Raw genomic sequence first — 18,310 nt, 5'->3', positions numbered from 1 at the left:
TATATATCTTGTTAAAATTCTTCTTTGATGTAGTGGAGAACAATAATATTGGGGTTTGTTAAAAAGCATTTAAGAAGTTCTGTAAAATCAATGGACAAAAAGCACATCCACTTGAATAATTTTAATGTAGTCCTAAAGTAGAAAATTTATGGCATTTGACTTTTTGCACCTGAAGTAAGCATTTCAGTATACTCCCAAAAACTGAGGTAGTAAAATACATTATAGGACTTGAATCCTTGATTTAACTTGCAAAATGATTTCACATGGAAAATTAAACACTGGTGTTTTTCTGAAATTTAACAGCTGATATCACCTGGTTTTTTTTCTTTTTTTACATTTCTGTAAACTACTTTTTATCTTAACCCTTTTTACTGAGAGAATTCTTTGGAAGGCTTATCATTTTTATCAGAATCCTGTAGAAACAGTAACTGAGTTGAAGGGAACCATTGGACTCTGCTTTACTGAGTACTTCTGTGCTAGGTCAGGAATAAAATATTTGGACACTTGGTGTGGAGGAACAGTAGGTCTAAGCAACCGTGGTTTTATTTCCTATAATCAGTAAGATGGAAATATGTGTGTGAATCAAAATCTTGTAATTGTGTTAAAATAAATCAATTAAAATAGGTTTGGGGAGTTAATATTAAAGGTAATTTTTTTTTTCCTGATCCCTTAATTATTAGGCTCTTTTTCAAACAGTACTAGCTTGCAATAGCCTTTTTACCTAAACTCTCAGATCTCCAAAGTTTGCCAGTAAAGGGTGCTTCTTTTGAAGCATACATTAAAGAAATAGAAACCTGACTTCATCTTTACATTCCTCTTTTTGTAGCTTACAACTGTGAATGCAGTTCTCTTGTTGCCTTTAAACCTATTATCAGTAAATTGATTGTACTCAACAACAAAGAGACGTATTTCAAGGCAAAAGCAAATGAGCAGGTAGGATAGGTTTTATGTAAGGTAGAATGTAAGTTGTACCCTATTCATTTTCCCAGGCAAGCCTACAGCAGTTCATCCCAGGTGCTGGATTTCTGCCATTGAGATGAGGAATTCAGAGGCAGATGGGTACGGTGGGAGATTTCATGCACCACTTCACTGAAGAAAGCCTTCAGACTGATTGAGCAGCAGTTGATAACCACTTCTGACTGTTCGAGTATGCCTTGTCAGCGTTAGAAACAGTAATATTTTGCTAGTGGTGGGTGAGCTGATAAAACATGTAGATGCAGTGAAAGGGTATCCCTGCTCTGAAAGGCTTGCTGCTCACCACGTAGTAGTTACCCTGTTTCTGTGTTCATATAACTGATTTAAAGAGCCATAACAGAAAGATTCGGCATAGAGATAATAGCTGAAGCAGTGCACTGAAGTGCAGAGTGCTGGAGGATCCAGCCAGGCTTAACAAAGCTTGAGTTTTGGCACTCTTCCACTGATTTTACTTCAGTCACATAATCTTCCTGAGCTGGGGTTTGTAAACCAATACTTGAGTTAAATTTATTTACATATCTCAGGCTGACTTAAGCAACCAGGAGAAATGCAGGATGGTTTCATTGTGAGTGACATGTAGATAATCAAGAGGAAGAAACACTGTGGGAGGGTATAATGCAGGGCAGTCCATTCCCAAGTAGTGAGAGTTGCTTCAGGTTCTTTTGTCTTGATGAAGAGCAGAACGTGTTAAATTGAGTCTCTAATGGGTCTACTCACCTTAATTTTTCTTGCTGCCTTCGTACTGTCTGAACACTGACTTATCCAAACAAATTGCCACTGTGCTGCTCTAACATGACCACATGTGAGTTCATGTCTGCATGCTTAGTTCATAGCAGTCACCAAATGCTTTACCTACATTTTCATCAAGGGGAGAAAAATCCACCTTGCAGCAAGCTCCTGGTGCTGCAGAGGTAGGGTATGTGCTGCTAGAAGACTTACTGCAGCAGCAGCAGCTGGCACAGGGCTTGTTACCCTGCTGCCAGCATGCCTATGCCTGCCCTGTGGAGAGTCAGGAATAATGCAAGGTTGCATTTTGTTGATGAGACATTGTGTGACTGTGTCTGACCTTTAAATCCATAAAAACAAGAAAAGGTCACTTCTGAGGGAATCGTGGGTGACTCAGAGTCCCCACTCTGTCCGAGCAGGATCTGCTCAGCAGGGAATGCCGCTTTTCCATACAAATGGGTTCTCAGACAAAGCCAGGATGTAGCATGCTGTCAGAGGGATCTGTGTGTGCCAGCTGAGCTTCACCAGATTGGTCCTGGGTCTGGGAGCTCTCTGTGGGAGCATCTCTGGAGGTGCTTGGGGCTGTGTGAAAATGTTTGCTCAGCTGTGCAGCAGAGGAGTTTAGCTGTGTTAGTGGCAGACCGAAGCCTCCCATTTTGACAGAGAGAGTGAAGTTTAGAATAACTCGTTTTTCACTGTCACCACTGCAAAGTAAACGCAGTCATTCGAGCAAGTGTCCATCTGTGTCCTGACAAGGCCAACTTTTTGATCCTTGCTGATGAAGTGAGACAATGAAGTGAGTTTTTGCCTGCAAAAACTGCTCCTATGCAAGCTCAGTCTTGTCACGGTTGAGTCACTGCAATCAAGGCTGCTCGGTGTGCAGCTGTGAGGGGGCTCTCCAAACCTGGGGAACTAGTCCTGCACTCAGGTTCCATCCTACACTGTACTTCCAGAGCTGCACCGTCAGTGCTGCAGACAAGGGCCAGCAACTTTGAATCTTTCTGTGCATACCCAGTTACTGAAATAGCACTAGAGTTGTAGGTCTTTACTCACCTACCCAGAAAGACACACATGCATGCCTTCAGGGCTGAAAGGCAGTCAGACCACTCACTTGGCTCAGGGAAATCTGGAGATGTGTGCCTGCTGTATACAGAACTCCTTGCCTCTAAAAGGCAAAGTGGTCAGGATTTTTCATTGCTCATACCTGGTGATTTAAATTTTTCACATTTCCTCCTTTGCCTGCCACATCTAGAACAAACAAAGCCTTAAATTCATCAACTCCTTGTCTGCTTTCCTTGTAATTACACTTCACACAATCACACCTTCTTAAAAGCCCTTCTAGTATATTTGCATTTAGATGGAGAATGACAGCTTTCCTGTTCTCCGTCTAACTTATAATTAACACCTTTTCTGACAACATTCTATTAACGTCAAGGTACATGGGGAGGGGCTGAAAGCCTGGGTTTCTTTAGACTTCATTTCTGCAGCATCAAAAGTGAAGAAACTACCATTTGGTTTGTTCAGGTGCTTCAGCTACGGCAACAGACTGAAGTGCTGTATAGTTGTTATGTTTTTCCACATTTTCTAAGTTACTGTTAAGTGAGGCTGGACATCAGCATGAGCTCCTGCTTTTTACTGGGAGCATCTTTCTGCTAACAGACTGTTTGTGTGCTGTATTCTGACCTCTTGGGGGCTCACCACTTGGGGAGGGGGCCATTTGTGTTTCTTACTCATCATGAGGCTTTCCTGCCTCTGGCAATCAAAAACCTGTTTAGTATGATATTGCTATATTGGCTCTTATTTACAACTAAGTAAAAGATAACTTTTAAACATTTCAGTTCATGAGGTAAAGTAAAAGTTGTAAACTTTTCACTTTTTTGCCTTTTTTGAGTAGACATAAAGGTGCCTACTTTAATGGCATAAAGTAGACATGCTACTGTCAGTTATTTGCATCTTTAGAAAAGTCTTTTTACTCTTTTGAGACCTCAGTGGTTTGTGGACCATAGGCTGAGAAATCTTGGGTGTGTTTTCAAGTGCATAGCCGTTTAGGGTTTTTAGGCAGAAGTCTGTGAAGGATTTGTCATGTTTGAAGAACATCTGAGAGTTCCCAATTCCTGCCAAAGTCGCTGGGCGCTGCAGGGACTCAGTTCTTCTCAGGAAACGTTTGGGCTTACTTCTGGGAACTGCTTGAAGATGAAAGGCCTATTGATGCTGAAAGGAAGCAAAAACCTTTTAATGGCTGAGTAATGAATATAATTTTAAACTTGGCAACAGTGGTAGGAAACAAATAAATAAGAATTTGAACCCAAAGATTACCATAGGAGAGGCCGAGTGAGAAGATGATTAATGTTACAAAAGTAGAACTGCTTTTTTTTTTTTCCTAGCAAAAGCTAACTTAGCTTCTGCTTAAGCAAACTGGCAATTCCCTTCTGCCTGTTTTAACATCCTAGCCTTCTCTACTTCAATTTTTTGGTGTAACCTAGAGGTCTGTGTATTTAAAACATAGGAAGAGCTGAATTCAGGATCATTTTTCCATATGCTTTGAAGGAAAGGTTGCAGCAGTGCTGCATTTTCTTGGAACATTATTTGTGATGAAAAATATTTGACTGAAGGTTTTTTACCATCATTGTGGATAAACAGGTGGGCTGTGAGACCTTGATCTCTTGCTCAGTGGGTCTAATGCTGCTCTCATACAGTCAATAGTCAGGGCTGGATAGACTCGATGAGTTAAAGGAGCTAGAGGAAACAAAATCTTGGCAAGAAAATTCAATTCATATTTCTTCAGTGTAAAGATGTTTATTTTTGGGAAGCATCTACTAAGGCTGACCGATGATGATGCAGAAAATAATTGACTAACTGTACCATCTGTTGCTCTTCTGCCTTATGTTTCTATTTTATCATTTGTGTATGTTCAATCTGTGTATCTTCTGCGAAATAGTGTTTGATGTGAAACAAATTTTAAAAATTTAGCAAGTCACAACTTGACAATGTTTCCATAAAAGAAAGGAAGCAAAGGTTGGGGCAACACATTTTTTTATGCTGTTTGGTATTAACTGTAATGTCCTTTCATTTGCTTGTCTTAGTCACTGTCAGGCTCACTGCTCAGGTGATACAGTGTGAGAGCTGAGCACAGTTGTGATGCTCAGTAACTTTCTGTGCCATGCCATTATCCATGCTTCTTTTCAAGCTGATAGGCTGAAAATTTAATCTTTATAGATTTGTAGGCTATATAAATTGGTGGCCATTCTTCCATGGAGACTTTAAGAGCAGCAGAATTGGGATGCTGCGGCGAGGCTGTTACGGTGCATCCATGATTTCCGTTTAACTGGTTTTGGGGACAATATGTCTTGCCTTAAACAAGAATACATCTCTCAGTCATGAGAAGTGTGGATCAGCAGTTTCTCATGATAAAAAATGAATCAGTTTTAATGACAAAACAGTTTCAGTAAATTTGTGATTTCCTGCAGTTGTACTCAAATGTTGTCTCTGTGTTTCAGAGGAAAATGTTCTGTGCGTTGAGAAGGAAGTGAGTGTGTTTGTGTATTTGCTTTGTAGCCTTTCTTCACCCCCCCCTTCCCTGCTCCTGGATAATTCCTTTTGACAGCACTAGATCTTTGCAATTAAAGCAGATTTTTATTTTCATTTTGTTTTCATGCGGAGAACACACAGGACAGGAGAGGCAGAATTTCTTCCTGCACCAGTCTATTTTTTGAAAATGCTGTCACGGGCTGGATTGTCACATAGCAGCATTTGAAACTCTGTAGTAAGGACTGGCATGTCACTGAGAGTGATTTCAGAGCACGCTGATATTCTCATGGCTTCTGTTACAGACCCAAGTCTGGATGATGATGTGGGTCAGGGTGCGTGCTTTGCTGAACTTTCTGAACCAAATTTCTTTATTACAACCTGGGAGTATTTTACTGTTTCAGTCTGTAGCAAGGCATGATCTGGGGTTTTTTTTTGCTGTAGAGGAGTTTTGTGCATGTGTCCCCTAGCTCCCAGGCTCCAATGTGCTTTGTGTGTTGGTGCTAAGCCTCAAGGTCTGGTTTCCCAAGGCATTTTTGCAAATCGGTAAGTAAGAGTTTGGGGGTGGGTTCAGTTATGAGGTTTTGAGGTTTTCTGAGATCCCATTCTAGGAAAGCCTAAATATCAAAGTGGCTAGTCTGGAGAGGTTCCTGAAGAAGAGAAGCTGGGGTTTGCCCTGCAGCTTTGTCAGTAGGGGGGTTGGGGCTCTGTCTCTGTGCAAGGGACGGCTTGCTGGAGACGAGCAGGCAGTGTCTCTGCACGGGTTTCCTCTGCTGGCGCCTGGCTGGTCGTGGAGACCTCCTCTCCTCTTGGCACAGGTCCCTGCAGGGCCTGAGCTGACGGTGGTTCTCCAAGGCTTTCTGCCTGGCTTCCTAACGCTGACCTTAGGGTAGCCGTTCAGTGTTACGAGTTGCACTGTAACCCAGGATTTCAAAATCTTTGAAGAGCATGTTGACAAATGCCCTCAATGGCCAGGTTAATGGTGGGCAGGAATGGTGTTTCCACAGGTGCTGAGAGTAGGATATCGACAGGCTTATATTAAAGAAGTGGGCATTTCAGTAGACAGCAGACTCTTCTGCTCTGAATTCGGAATGCCATCTAGTGCAACACAACCTATTTTTTTAAAAAATAAAAGCCCCTGAAGTATGAGATGGGACAACATGCATGGAAACATGGCACTTACATGACAGAATGGAATTGAAATGAGTTTTAGCTCTTGTTTTCAGGTAGTTTAAGGTCTTGTCTGTAAATTAAAGGAGGGAGGGCTGCTGGTCTCAACTGCATGATCAAGTAAGTAGCTACTCACTGTTTCTTCCCTTATCCTTCTGCTTTTGAAACTGCAGCTCCTTCTGTTCAATGAAGCTGGAGGAAACTATGGAACAAAAATAGCTTTGATCCAATTCAGACAGGGAGGCAGAGGGTGGATGACGAACCTGAACAGGAAAGGGGAGGGGAATGACCCCTCTCCTGGCTGCACGGGCAGCCAGCTGTGCATGGCCAGCAGCCTGGGCCACTAGTCACTGTGAGGGCATGAGGTGGTCTGCAGTGGTACTAAGGCATGACTAACCTTGCCAAGCAGTGCCCTGTAGTCCTGTGCGTGTGTGAGCACCCATGTCCGCCAGGCTGCTCTGGAATAGGCACCTTTGTCTTCACTTAAACCTGCAGGAACTGGCATTATGGCAAAAAAGTGGTGTCCCTTCCCCTTGCCTCTGTCCCTCCCCTCTCTCTCCCTTCGCACACTCTTTAGAAAGAATTTATTGCTGGGAAGACAGCTTGGGGTCAAGGAAGGTTCAGGGAAAGAAAAGGCCTTTAGAGGTATTACAGCTGCTGTTTTTGTAGCAAGAGGCATGCAAGTTGTTTTACATTCAGTGTTGGGGTACGTATAGGAAACAGGGCTACTTCTCACTGTAAATATTATCGTTGCAAGCAGCTCAAGTGGTTTAGGTTTTCCTTTTGTTTGAACGTGATCAGAACCCCTGAGCAAAACAGCTTGATTGCTCTGAATTTGGATGCTTGCCAGCCTAGAAATAGAAGGACATCCATAATCCACATGGACGTAGGACACTGTTCAAGTAGAAGGCAATTTTCAGGGTCATAATATGTGGCCTGGCTTTCACTTAAAAAAATACATTCACTTAAAAAAATCTTTTGCAAGCATACAGTAGTAGATACAGCCAAGATTGCTTCTAGTTTGCCTTATAATTCCTCCTAAGTTTTTGTCTTCTGTGGTTGGCATCTCCCACACCTGACTGCACAAAACTTTCCTGGCACACACAGGGCAACCGACCAACTAACTGCTTATAGATAGGAAATTGCTCACATGCAAAATGACATCAAATGCAGAGGGGAAATGCTTCTATTACATAGTTTGTAACAGAAGGATTATGTATATTGACTGAAGCAATGGTCTGTGATTCCTGTTTGGGATTTTTTTTGTTTGTTCCTTTTTGTTTTGTTTTTATTGTAGATTTTTTAAATTGTTTGCACTGTTTGCAGAAGTGGGTACATGGATCTTACTGTACACTTCTGTTTTGCTATATTTGGAAACAGTTCAGCATTAGCAAAGTTGGAAACTATGCTAAATGTGAACAATCTAACCCCTGAATATGTTTTTCTGTTTTAGTGGTACAAGTACATCCTGGCTGCAGTTCCATATATAGAAATTTACCATCAGACAGCATCGTTTTCCAGAGCTCCCATTGATCAGGAAACCCCCTCTGTATCAGTCAGACCTCTTGGTTAACTGCTACAGCAAAGCCAGTCCTCTGCCTTTCCTTTAGGGATGATCATATTTTCAGGAGCTGATTATTGGTGTAGTATTTGGGAAAATGTCGCTGGTGGGGAAGACAGGGCTCTTCACTTGCAAACTCGGGCACTTGAGAAGATAAGTGTATGAAGAATAATATTGGAATTGTGTGTATACAGTAGACTGTGCAGTGGAGTAGACATGGGAGACGAGAGAGATACCTGCATCCACTATGCCTGTGTGCTTTTCCTTCCCCAGTGTCTATAAAGGTTAGAGCAAGAGATTCCTGTGGTTTGCAGTAGTATTTTAAAGACAAGGTGTAGTTGAAAGGGTCTGGTTTTCTGTGAAGTCATTCTGCTGTGCACGTGACATGGCTTTATTGGTGTTTTGATGTGGGGCTGGTGGAATTGAGTAATTGAGTGCATGCAGATGTGGCTGAGAAGGAACAGGGGGGTTTGACCTTGTGTTTTCTGAATTTCTGATACCTTTTTTCTAAATAAGTTTGCATGATCGCTTTAAATGCAAGTACATGGCTTTCTAGGTAAGCAGCTTTCCAGATGTCCATGTGAAGTGGAGAGTGAGTTTTTGAGCCTGTACATTGCCAAGTTGTATTGCCTTGTTTTTTGCCGAGTAGGCAAAGCTCAGTCTTTGAAAGTGGCAACACCTTCAAAATAGTGGATTCTCTTTTACTCTTGGATGACGAATTGGGGTAAAAGTCTGAAGGAAAACAGGAATGGTGGTTTTTCACATTAATCACTGCAAGCGGATCTGCCAGCTTATGTGCTTATCACACCCATTGACTCAATTTGTTTCACAATTAAATGGGTAGATAGTTTTTCTTCTCGAAGGATGCTATCAAGAGAAGAAATCACTGAGAAGGATGCACGCTGTATCTTGTGTGTCACATTACTGTGTTGTGCAGCAAATACTTGACATAACTGATTTGTCAGCTGTAACCACTCTGTGAATTACAAAATTACTTTCATTCTGGACATATACCGTTGTCTGAAAACCAGGGGTTCTGCACAAAGTAGGCACTTGTTGATAACACTAGTGTACAGTGTTAGTCATCCTTTCTTTCTTTCCTTCCTGAAGCTTGTGCAACGAGGACAGAAACTTGCTGCGTATTCGAGAGAGAGAGAGACGGAGTCAGGAGGTTCTAGAGAAGAAAGACCAGTTCTCAAAGAAGATTCCTCTCTTTGCAGAACCCTACAAGGTAATAGTAGGGGGGCATGGGGTGGAAGGAGAGGAGGAAGAAGGGTTGGGGGGGAAGAGGAGAGCTGTGTCTTCTGCATGGGGTGTAGCAGACTTGAGCATGGTACAGGCAAACACAGCATCTTCCCATCTACTGAGCTTCAGTTCCTCAGAGTATGTCCTTAAAACTCTGTTGGCTGTGCAAGAGCACGATGGACTTGGGGTTGACCTCCTTTGAGGGAGAGCGCTCAGAAGCAGCTTGGCTGCCTGTCTGTCTTCAGATGTGCTTATAAAAAATGGATCTGATGTTAGTGTTCCTAAAGGCTGCAGGTGCACCTGCAAGCTTGGCTTGGAATAATTGATAGTGGCTACAGGAGTCCTATTTGCTTTGGAGAGATTTACAGGATCAAGATAAGCTTGCCTAACTTCACTCGTGGTGATGTATAGTGATTAAGTTAAGATCCTGAAGAACTGTCTCTTCTTGAGCTGGATCTCTTGGGGTGTTTTTGAAATTTTCACCTCTTTGTTCTTCTGTTGCAGACTAATAAAGAAGATGAGTTGTCAAGCCGAATTCAGAACATGCTGGGCAATTACGAGGAGGTCAAGGAGTTCATGAGCAACAAATCCTGTCAGAATCTCATAGGAATTCCGAAAAGCGTTGTTCCTCTGATCCCACCAGGACAGCCTGATTACCCATACTTTCCTGGAAAGACCAGCCATACATTACCATCTTCATTCCAGCACCCGCCCCGCCGTCCACCCGTGGGACCTATGGTTGTAGCACCTCGACCCCCAAACCACTCCATTCACTACCAAAAGGCACAATCAGGAACAGAACCAGCTTCAGGTTTGCACACCAAGAGTCGCAGCTTATCCAACAGTGGGAGCCAAGGTCAAGGACACAATCGTGGTGGCCGGGAAAGTCAGGCAGGTTTTCAGCACAGTCAGAGTGACAAGCCTGGGGATGGTGAAGGTTGTGCTCATGAACTGCAGGCCTCCCCTTTGCCACTTTCTCCATTACTGCCATGTTTGTTGTCTTCTCCAGTGGCACCCCTGTCACCTCTACATTCCAGCCAGCATATCAATTCCAGGTCACAGAACAGCAGCAAAAGTCATGGGCCGTCTTACAGTCAAACAAAATCATCTCAGGACCTAGTGACAGGATCACAGGAGAAGGAAAGTCGGGACAGCTCAGCCATTACCTTGACCAGCACTGCTCAGCCTTCCTCTCAGACTTTCCCCCCATCTTTGACATCAAAAGCCAGTGCAATGCAGCAGAAACCAACTGCCTATGTCAGACCCATGGATGGCCAAGATCAGGCACCATTTGAATCCCTGGAGCTCAAACCTCTCATGGAGGAATACCACGAAGGACCTAATGAAGATCTCTTGGATTTGAAGGCAAAAGTCAAAGCTGAATTATCCAAATTGGAAACCCCTTCTGAGCCCAAGGAAGAACCCAATGAAGATATCTCAGATTTGAAGGCAAAAGCCAAAGCTGAACTATCCAAATTGGAGACCCCTTCAAAGCCTGTAGAGGTAAGTGCAGTTGTTGGGGGTCTCTGTTGCCAGCAGGATAACTTCAGCTCTGGGAGAACAGGTCGTCGCACAGCAACAACTGTCAGAAGCAATGACAGCTGTACGTGAATGATCCTGTTTAGAAGGTGCATTTTGAGGTTGGCTTTTGATGAGCTGGGTGAGATAGCATCCTGTTTGGATGGTGGAAACAATGCTTTCCATGATTCTTCAGTGGATTCTTCCATTTTCTGAGTGAGGCTGCAGCAGGTTTTATGGTTTGAGAGACTGCTTCTGTGACTATGATTTTTGTTTTCCTCTAAGGCTTGTTGAAAAAGAAGGGGGAAATGATGCAGTGAGAAGGTCAAGTGGCGATGCAGTTAGTACATGCAGAGTGTCAGGACTCAATCTGAGTCCCGGTGGGTGGAGGCCCCAAATCCTCACTGAATATTGGGACAGGAAACTGTGCAGCAAGGTCTGCAGTCACCTGGGACTGTGAACACCACAGGATTCTCCTCAGTAAGTTCGTAAGATTTCACTTGTAGACCCATGGGAAAGTATGAATTGCTCTTTTCCAGGTTGAACCATTTCAGTTGGTACAGCAAGACTGAGGACAGGGTTTGCAGATCAATAGATGCAGTTCAAAACATATCACTGTTGCTGTTGTACTGTTTAAATGTGCTTGACAGAGAGAAGAAAACTTTGGAGAAGGTGCTATTTTTTTTTAAATTTTTTTTTTTTGTACCTTGAGTTGATTAGAGGTTATGGGCAGCGAGTGGCAGAGACTGGCACAGTTGAGCTGCGTTTGATTCGTCTGTTGCGGCTTTCGCTTGAGAGAAAAAGAAAAGGACAGTGGACAGAGTGGTTGGGAAGGCTTCTCTGAAGATTTCCAAAAGCATTTGTCACCTACATTTCCAAGTTTAGACCCTGCTGGGAAGTCCTGTAGTTTCACTAGGAGCAGGTGTATTGTTTAGGAGACTATTAGGAAACATGAGGGGAAAGGGATATCTGGAACTATAATTCCTTCTTAACCAGAAAGTTAAGATGTGCTTCTTTCCTTTATAATTATTTTGATACAGCAAGATTGCTTACTGTACTCCATTTGTTTTTGCTGACCCCAAGACCACCTCTCTGATTTTGTCCTGTGTGATGGAGGCAGAAGCCTTGACTGGTAAAGCAGTGGGAGAGGAGGAGCAGTGCTGATGTACATATGCTGTCCAGCAAACACAGCTCTTTTTCCTGTGCCCTTTGAAGCCCAGTGTGAGCTGTGCCAAGGGACCAGCATACTGACCCTGCCTGCCTTGTGGCTTGGCCTCCCATGAGCTCAAGGGCACTTGGTTCCCTGGTATTTTTTTGGGGTTTTACTCTGCTCATCCTTCAGCACTGAGATTATTGCTATGCCCTATGGGATATGGGATCCCACAGTGCTGACCTAAAGCAGCTGGGCCAGAAGAGCTACAAAGATAGTTTTCAAATTGTCTTTTGCCACCTTTGTAATGAAAAGGAAGAGTGTGGTTGAAGTCTGCTTTTCATGGAAAAGGGTGTGGATCAGCTACAAATGGCTGTAGGCAATATCTTGTGGAAAATGAGAGGAAATGATCAAAACTACATAGTTGAGAAGTTGTTAATTTTTTTTTCAAGCTGAGAGATTTTATTTGCTTCCAGATAGGTTTGGCATTGCACATCACAGCTCAAAACAGGAAGTTCACTGAGGTCTGCATTTCCTTATTTGCCTGACCAGATATTTTACTCCTGGGGAGAAGTGAACCAGTGCAGGGCATCGTCTTCTATATTATCTTATTGTCTCATCTGCATTATTGTCTGTTTCTCTTTTCCCATACTTCTGTCATCTCATGTATCTCTGATTTAACATGAATTTCATTAGGGTGATGTTAGCTATAATGCTGTGTGCTGAATGAAACTTCTTTCTCACTTTCCATTGAGCACATGAGTCTGAGGCCAAATGCCCATGAAAATTCTACAGCTGCCAGTGCATGAGTAGCATTACTCATGCTCCTTCTGTTAGATCAGTGGCAAAGTAAGAACAGAATAAAAAGGGAATTGAAGATAATACAAAAAAAGTTTTTGCACAACCCAGGAACCTGTATTTAATTATATGCCTAGTCCATTTTGAAGCAGATAGATGAACCTTTTTGTGGATATGCTGAATGATACTGCTTTGATCCAGGGATCTTTAGGCTGTGGCCCCTGACAGTTTTCTGTGCATAGGCATTTTGGATAATGGCTCTGTAAGCCCTTGTGAAAAATTCATTACTTCATTTTCTGCTTATTTCAGTCTTTTCATTGTCACATTTGCTTACTTCTGTTTGGTCTTAATGATCAACATCTATTTGATAATACAGTCCCTCCAGTGCTGAAGCCTGGAGAGGGAGGAGGAAGAAACAGTGAGGTTGCAGCCCTGGCTGTGTGCCCTGTGTGCTGCATGTACAGTTCAGGGGTGGTGACTGGGGAGCAGGGCTGGGCTGGTTTGCTTTCAGGAAACATCCTATGAGGGTTGCTGCACACAGGTGAAAGATTCACCCAAAGAAAGGATCTTGAGAATGCTGACTGGGGGTCCTTTGGCTGAAAGGTCGTCCTGTTTAGTTTTTGGTGAAACAGAAGCTGCAGGGAGGCTCCTGCTCTGCCATGACCCTGTCAGTGAATAGGTCTAGACTAGCAGAAATTCTGCTGTTCTTCTCTCCTCCTCCCAGCAACTGGGAGCATGGCTTTACAGATTTTATTTAAACTGTTTGGCCCCAGTTTACTGAACAGCCACATGCCAAATATGGTTCTTCCCATCATGTCCCTTGACATGACTTAAGAAAGCCATTTCCTCAACCACATTTGTGTTGGCTAATTGAATTTCTGAGGCTTGTTTCACCTGCAGCTGTGAATACGTTATGGACAGCTTCTGCTCATGGGAACACTGAAAAGTTAAGCCTTCCAGCCCAAATAGACACACAGTTCCACTGTAGAGTGAATTAATCCACAGAGGATAACCATGCAGTGACTCACGTCGCATTTGCATAAAGAAACTGAACAGCTCTTTCCCAAATCAAAACCTTCACTTTCAAATGCCATCCCAGTCTCTTTAAGGCATCTTTCCAAATTTATTGTGAGCCTTAAAAATATAGCACACATGAAGAAGCTTACATGTACCCCTTGTCTTCATGTGCCAGGTTTTACCTCTTCCCCCAGCACCGGAACAACGATACTTTTAAAGCCATTCTCTCTTCTCATGTCTTTAGGAGACCTGCAGCAGCAACAGAGACCCTTGTATTTCCTCCATTGACACGGTCTGTGATGTGTGAAAGGGAATTGGCTTGACAGAAGGGCCAAGAAGCAGTGAGGCTCCTTTGAGAGAGATGTTTGTAAATCCTCAAGTATTATTAAGGGCAGAGTGTCTGAAGGAATGTACAGCCCTTGATGCTCACTGAAGGTTTCGCTTTGTTTTCCTGGCAATTTTGTAAATGTTAGGGCATAGCTCTTTTTACCTCATGTAATGAGGCCTCACTGGACTCTCCTGCCTGTGAACCAGGAAGCAAATAGGGAAACAGCCAATTTAAAGTACGAAAACGACAAAAAGAAGCAACAATGAAGAGGCCCAGATGTGTTAAGTCTTTTTGGTTACACTGTATTATCCTTGAAGCACAGGGTACACACAAAGATCTTTGTGTTCAAACTGGGATTGCTGTCATTTGGGTTCTGTTCCCCTCAGTAAACACTTATGAATGGTCACCTGTTAAAACATGGTCGTTATATAGTATATGTAATGACTAAATACCTACAAAGAAGTTTGGATGACAAATATAAAAAGTCCATTCTAGTAAGTAATTTTTCACTGACTTCTCTCCATGGCAACTGAGCTTTTCTACTGTCAGGAGTTGTCAGACAGGTGAACCCTGTAGGGTAGAAATAAATATATTGTTTCAATCCAGCATCCTTTAGAAATGAAAATCTTTAAAGACAAATATATAGCGCTCTTGGCCTCACATAATGAATACACAATATTTAATATTAATCTGTTTTTATCTTTCTACCATGTATATTATACCTCATGCATATTTCTCAATTACTGAGCAGAAGGGAGATTGTGCTTTTTTTCCCCTCTCCCCTCTGTATTCCTTTTTCTGATTTATTTTTTTCCCTTGCTTTGCACCAAGACAGGTAACAAGATGTTACTTCTGTGTCTCCCTTTTTATAATCAGAAGAACCTTATGTGATTGGAGGTTTCCATGCTTCACCACAAGCATTAATTTGTCTCTTTGTTGGTGTGCGACTTAAAGCAGATCAAACATGAATGAGAATTGTTACTTTTTCTGACTGTTTTGGTTAAGAAAAGTTAAAAAACAGAAAAAGTAAACCTCAACTTCACTATAAGGGCTGAAACTGAGCTATCTGATTTTCAGTAAACGTCCCTAACAACTTGTATGTAAATATCCAAAGCTGTGCAGTCCGAGGCCTTTCTCAGAGCCCTTGGGCATTGCGGTAAGTGTGAGCTGAAATGAATTGCAATCAGAGAAAGGTTAACTGTGGGATTCTCTGCTGCTTGTTGTAATACCAAGCACCCAAAGACATATCCTTTTACTTGAGTCTTCTCCATGGTCCTTTTTGGCTCTCAGAAGTGAAAGCCGTTTTCCCCCTCAGTCTCTGTAGCAGCTGGGTTGCAGATACATCCAGAGGCAATGACCCTGGTCACTGCTCCTTGGGGTGGTTGCATAGACTACAGACAGTTTAGGGGTTGACAGAGGTTATGAGGTCAGGATTGCACACAGCTTTTGCATTTTTAGATACGTGAACAGATTCTGACTCCTCTTGTTTTCTGTCACCTGATGTGCATGCAGTATCTTAAGAGAAATCACAGTCAATCCCAGGTGACAGGAGAGAATTGTATGGCAGTGCTGTGTTTCGTTCGGGTTTTTTTTTTTTGTCTAAACCAAGCTAGAGCATGCAGGTGTAGTTATGTAAACAGAAAAAGCTACTTGTTTTATTTGATTTAATAGGTAAATCCCATGGGATGCAAAGGAGGTTTTTCCCTTGTGTGCCTCTCCTTTGGAAGGAGCCACGCATTTTATCCAGGCTGGAAATAAACCAGCAATAAAATGCCAAAGCAGCTCTAATAGCTCACACGAAACATCCTCCACCAACCTGTTTGTAGATTTTTGAAACTCTCCGCACTGCTTCTTGCACAAGTGGAAAGTGCCAAAGGGACAGATGTTGCCAATTTGAACTGTACAGGGGGAAGGCAAATATTGCTAAGCAACGGAGTGCTTGAGAGAGCATTTTTCGGAGAGGAGCCAAGGGAGTTATGCCTGGGAGCACTTGCAGCTTCTCATGGCTCGGCGCGAGGGAAGAGATTAAAAGTTCTTTCCTGTCAGGGCTGACGCCGCCAGCACAAAAGACACCATAACCTATTGACACTGATTAGGGCTGACAAGGGAATGTATGAAAACAGGAAATCTCCCCTGCCATGTAGGAGGGCAGCAAGACATGTTCACGGAGGTAAGTGCACCAGGCAGACGTGGCACGGAGCCGCCTGTGCCAGGGCGGTGTCAGGAGTTGGCTTCGGCGGGAGGAGGTGAAACCCAGGCAGGCGCCGAGCGCCGTGAGGGCCAACGGGGCCCTTGTCGGGGTCCGGCTTTCACGTCTGACTGGGAGCAGGTCGCTGAAGGATGGGCTGGTAGGGAGAGGGGGCTGTTTCCAGTGAGTCTTGTAATTGCAGGCTGCCTCATGTAAATGGAGTTAACTTCTCTAGTTATTGAAGGATGAAAGATCTTGTAAACAAGGCGAGTCTTAAAACATCTGTCTGTGGTTGTGCTCCTCCCTGGCCAAGCAGCACTTCATAGCTAAGTGGCAGCCTGGAGGTCTTTCCTCTGGTGGTCCTGAATGCCACTGGAGATGTTTCCTCAGAGAGTGAATCTGCCCATTTCAAGCCTCTGAATTATTCTAGCCGTAGACTCATAGTGTCTTGTTCAAGAGATGTACTTTCGGGATTGAAACACAGATTTGTCATCTTACATTGGTCTTTGCATTAATAATCTCCTAATGCTATTTTGAGCACCTCTGGTCTTTGATCTGATTCTTTGCATTGTTTGAGTGAAGGGAAATGGTTAGCACATGCTTTGTGTTGTATTTCTTACTTCATGAGAGTTTTTACTGGCTACCAGTGAACCTCAGTGGAAGTGGCATTTTGCAGCTTAGGGATGCTCCATAGGAATTGTCTGCATCAGCACGGTGATGTCAGTTATGACAAGTCTGGTGGTACTGCTCCTGCTTCTTGGGCACTGATCACAGCACTCTTGCCCCATACAGTGCTGCAGCAAGAAGGTGCTACACTCAAGTATTGGTCAGCTCTCTGGTTTTCAATGAGCCTTGAGGGGAGAAAAGTTTCCCTGCTGTTTGTGTGAGCTGGTACAGTCCTGCATCACAGAAGGGCTTCCTGATCTTCCCTGGTAGGGCATAAGATTGCCAGAGCTCGCCAAAGCTTGACATACCAATATGTTTAGTTTTTGAAATGAATTCAGCAAGTAATGGTATTCTTGCCCTGGCATAACATAGTCTGTTTTCTCTCAGTTATGCTTCTTCCACTTGTTTCCTTGTGTGGTTATTCCATACTTTGCAGTTTCAGGTCTCATTTTTTTATTTTCTCTGGTGTCTAACAAGGTTGCTCTCTGAATTATCTTTAATATCCTTTTCTCTCCCAAGATTTAGATGCCAGTTTTCATCTTCATAATGATGAACATATATTACTTAAACAATAAAATAGTCCTTTATTGTTTTAAGCAGCAGAATATTTTAATTCTCAGTTGTAAAAGGTGATACTCCTAACTTTTTGATCACCTGCTTTTCAACACACCGATTTCTCTTCTAAGCAGCATTAGCAGTGCTATACTTTCTTGCCAATTTGTTCCATTGGTCAGATGGTTCATAAATGTCATTTGATATTGAGGCCCTCTTTTTGCATGCAGTCAGGTGTAGCAAATAGTGCGAGACGTGATCTTGGCAGTCCATCGTGCTCCCAGCAAAAGGTCCGGGTGCATTTCCCAGGGAGGCTCTGCCATCTGCTCAGCTGCCTTTGCATATACCCAACCTCCTGGGAAACAAACTGCAGCTGACATGACTTTGTGTTTGTTTCAGACACCACAAGGGCTTGATGCTGGAAAGTGTCCTCTGCCCCCTCCCTTCCCCCCAGCTACCTTCATCTAATAAAAGGCATTACTGCCTTCTGTGAGACCTGCTTCTCCAGGATATTGAATTCAATCGCTTTGGCCTTTCTGCCCATTCTTCAGATGGAGCTTTTCTGGAATCAAAGGAGGAAGGAACAAGTGTGATGTTTGCTTTGGCTGCTAAGGAAATAGAGCTCAATAGTACTTGGCTTGTGGACTAATTTTTAACCGGTTATGAAACTTGACCTAAACTCTCATTACTTACAGAAACTCCAGTTTGGGTGACTTGTACAAATGTGCACTTTCCTTTGAAGTTAAATAGTAACTATTGCCGTTCAATACATTAGCATACAGCTTAGATTATGCCAAAGTCAGAAATATTATCTTGGCTGGTTTGTTAAGCTTCACGAAGTCAAAAGAAAAATGTGTCCATTAAAAAACCAAAAAAAACCCAACAAACCAA

At 43.0% G+C, this 18,310-nt stretch overlaps 1 protein-coding gene across 1 annotated transcript in view; it reads left to right on the top strand.

The window, feature by feature from the left end:
* AFF1 (ALF transcription elongation factor 1) overlaps positions 1 to 18,310 on the top strand; it is a 74,629-nt gene that overhangs the window by 15,381 nt on the left and 40,938 nt on the right. The window contains exons 2-3 of the mRNA XM_051790903.1: positions 9,068 to 9,188; positions 9,707 to 10,705. Coding sequence (XP_051646863.1) covers positions 9,068 to 9,188; positions 9,707 to 10,705 — 1,120 coding nt within the window. The remainder of the gene's footprint in view (positions 1 to 9,067; positions 9,189 to 9,706; positions 10,706 to 18,310) is intronic.

This window comes from Manacus candei, unplaced genomic scaffold (genome assembly GCF_025592945.1).
Source record: "Manacus candei isolate 608988 ecotype Guabito, Panama unplaced genomic scaffold, ASM2559294v1 h1tg000028l, whole genome shotgun sequence".
NCBI classification, from domain to species: domain Eukaryota; kingdom Metazoa; phylum Chordata; class Aves; order Passeriformes; family Pipridae; genus Manacus; species Manacus candei.
The sequence above is the reverse complement of the archived record's forward strand: the minus strand, read 5'-3'. Positions and strand labels throughout refer to the sequence as shown.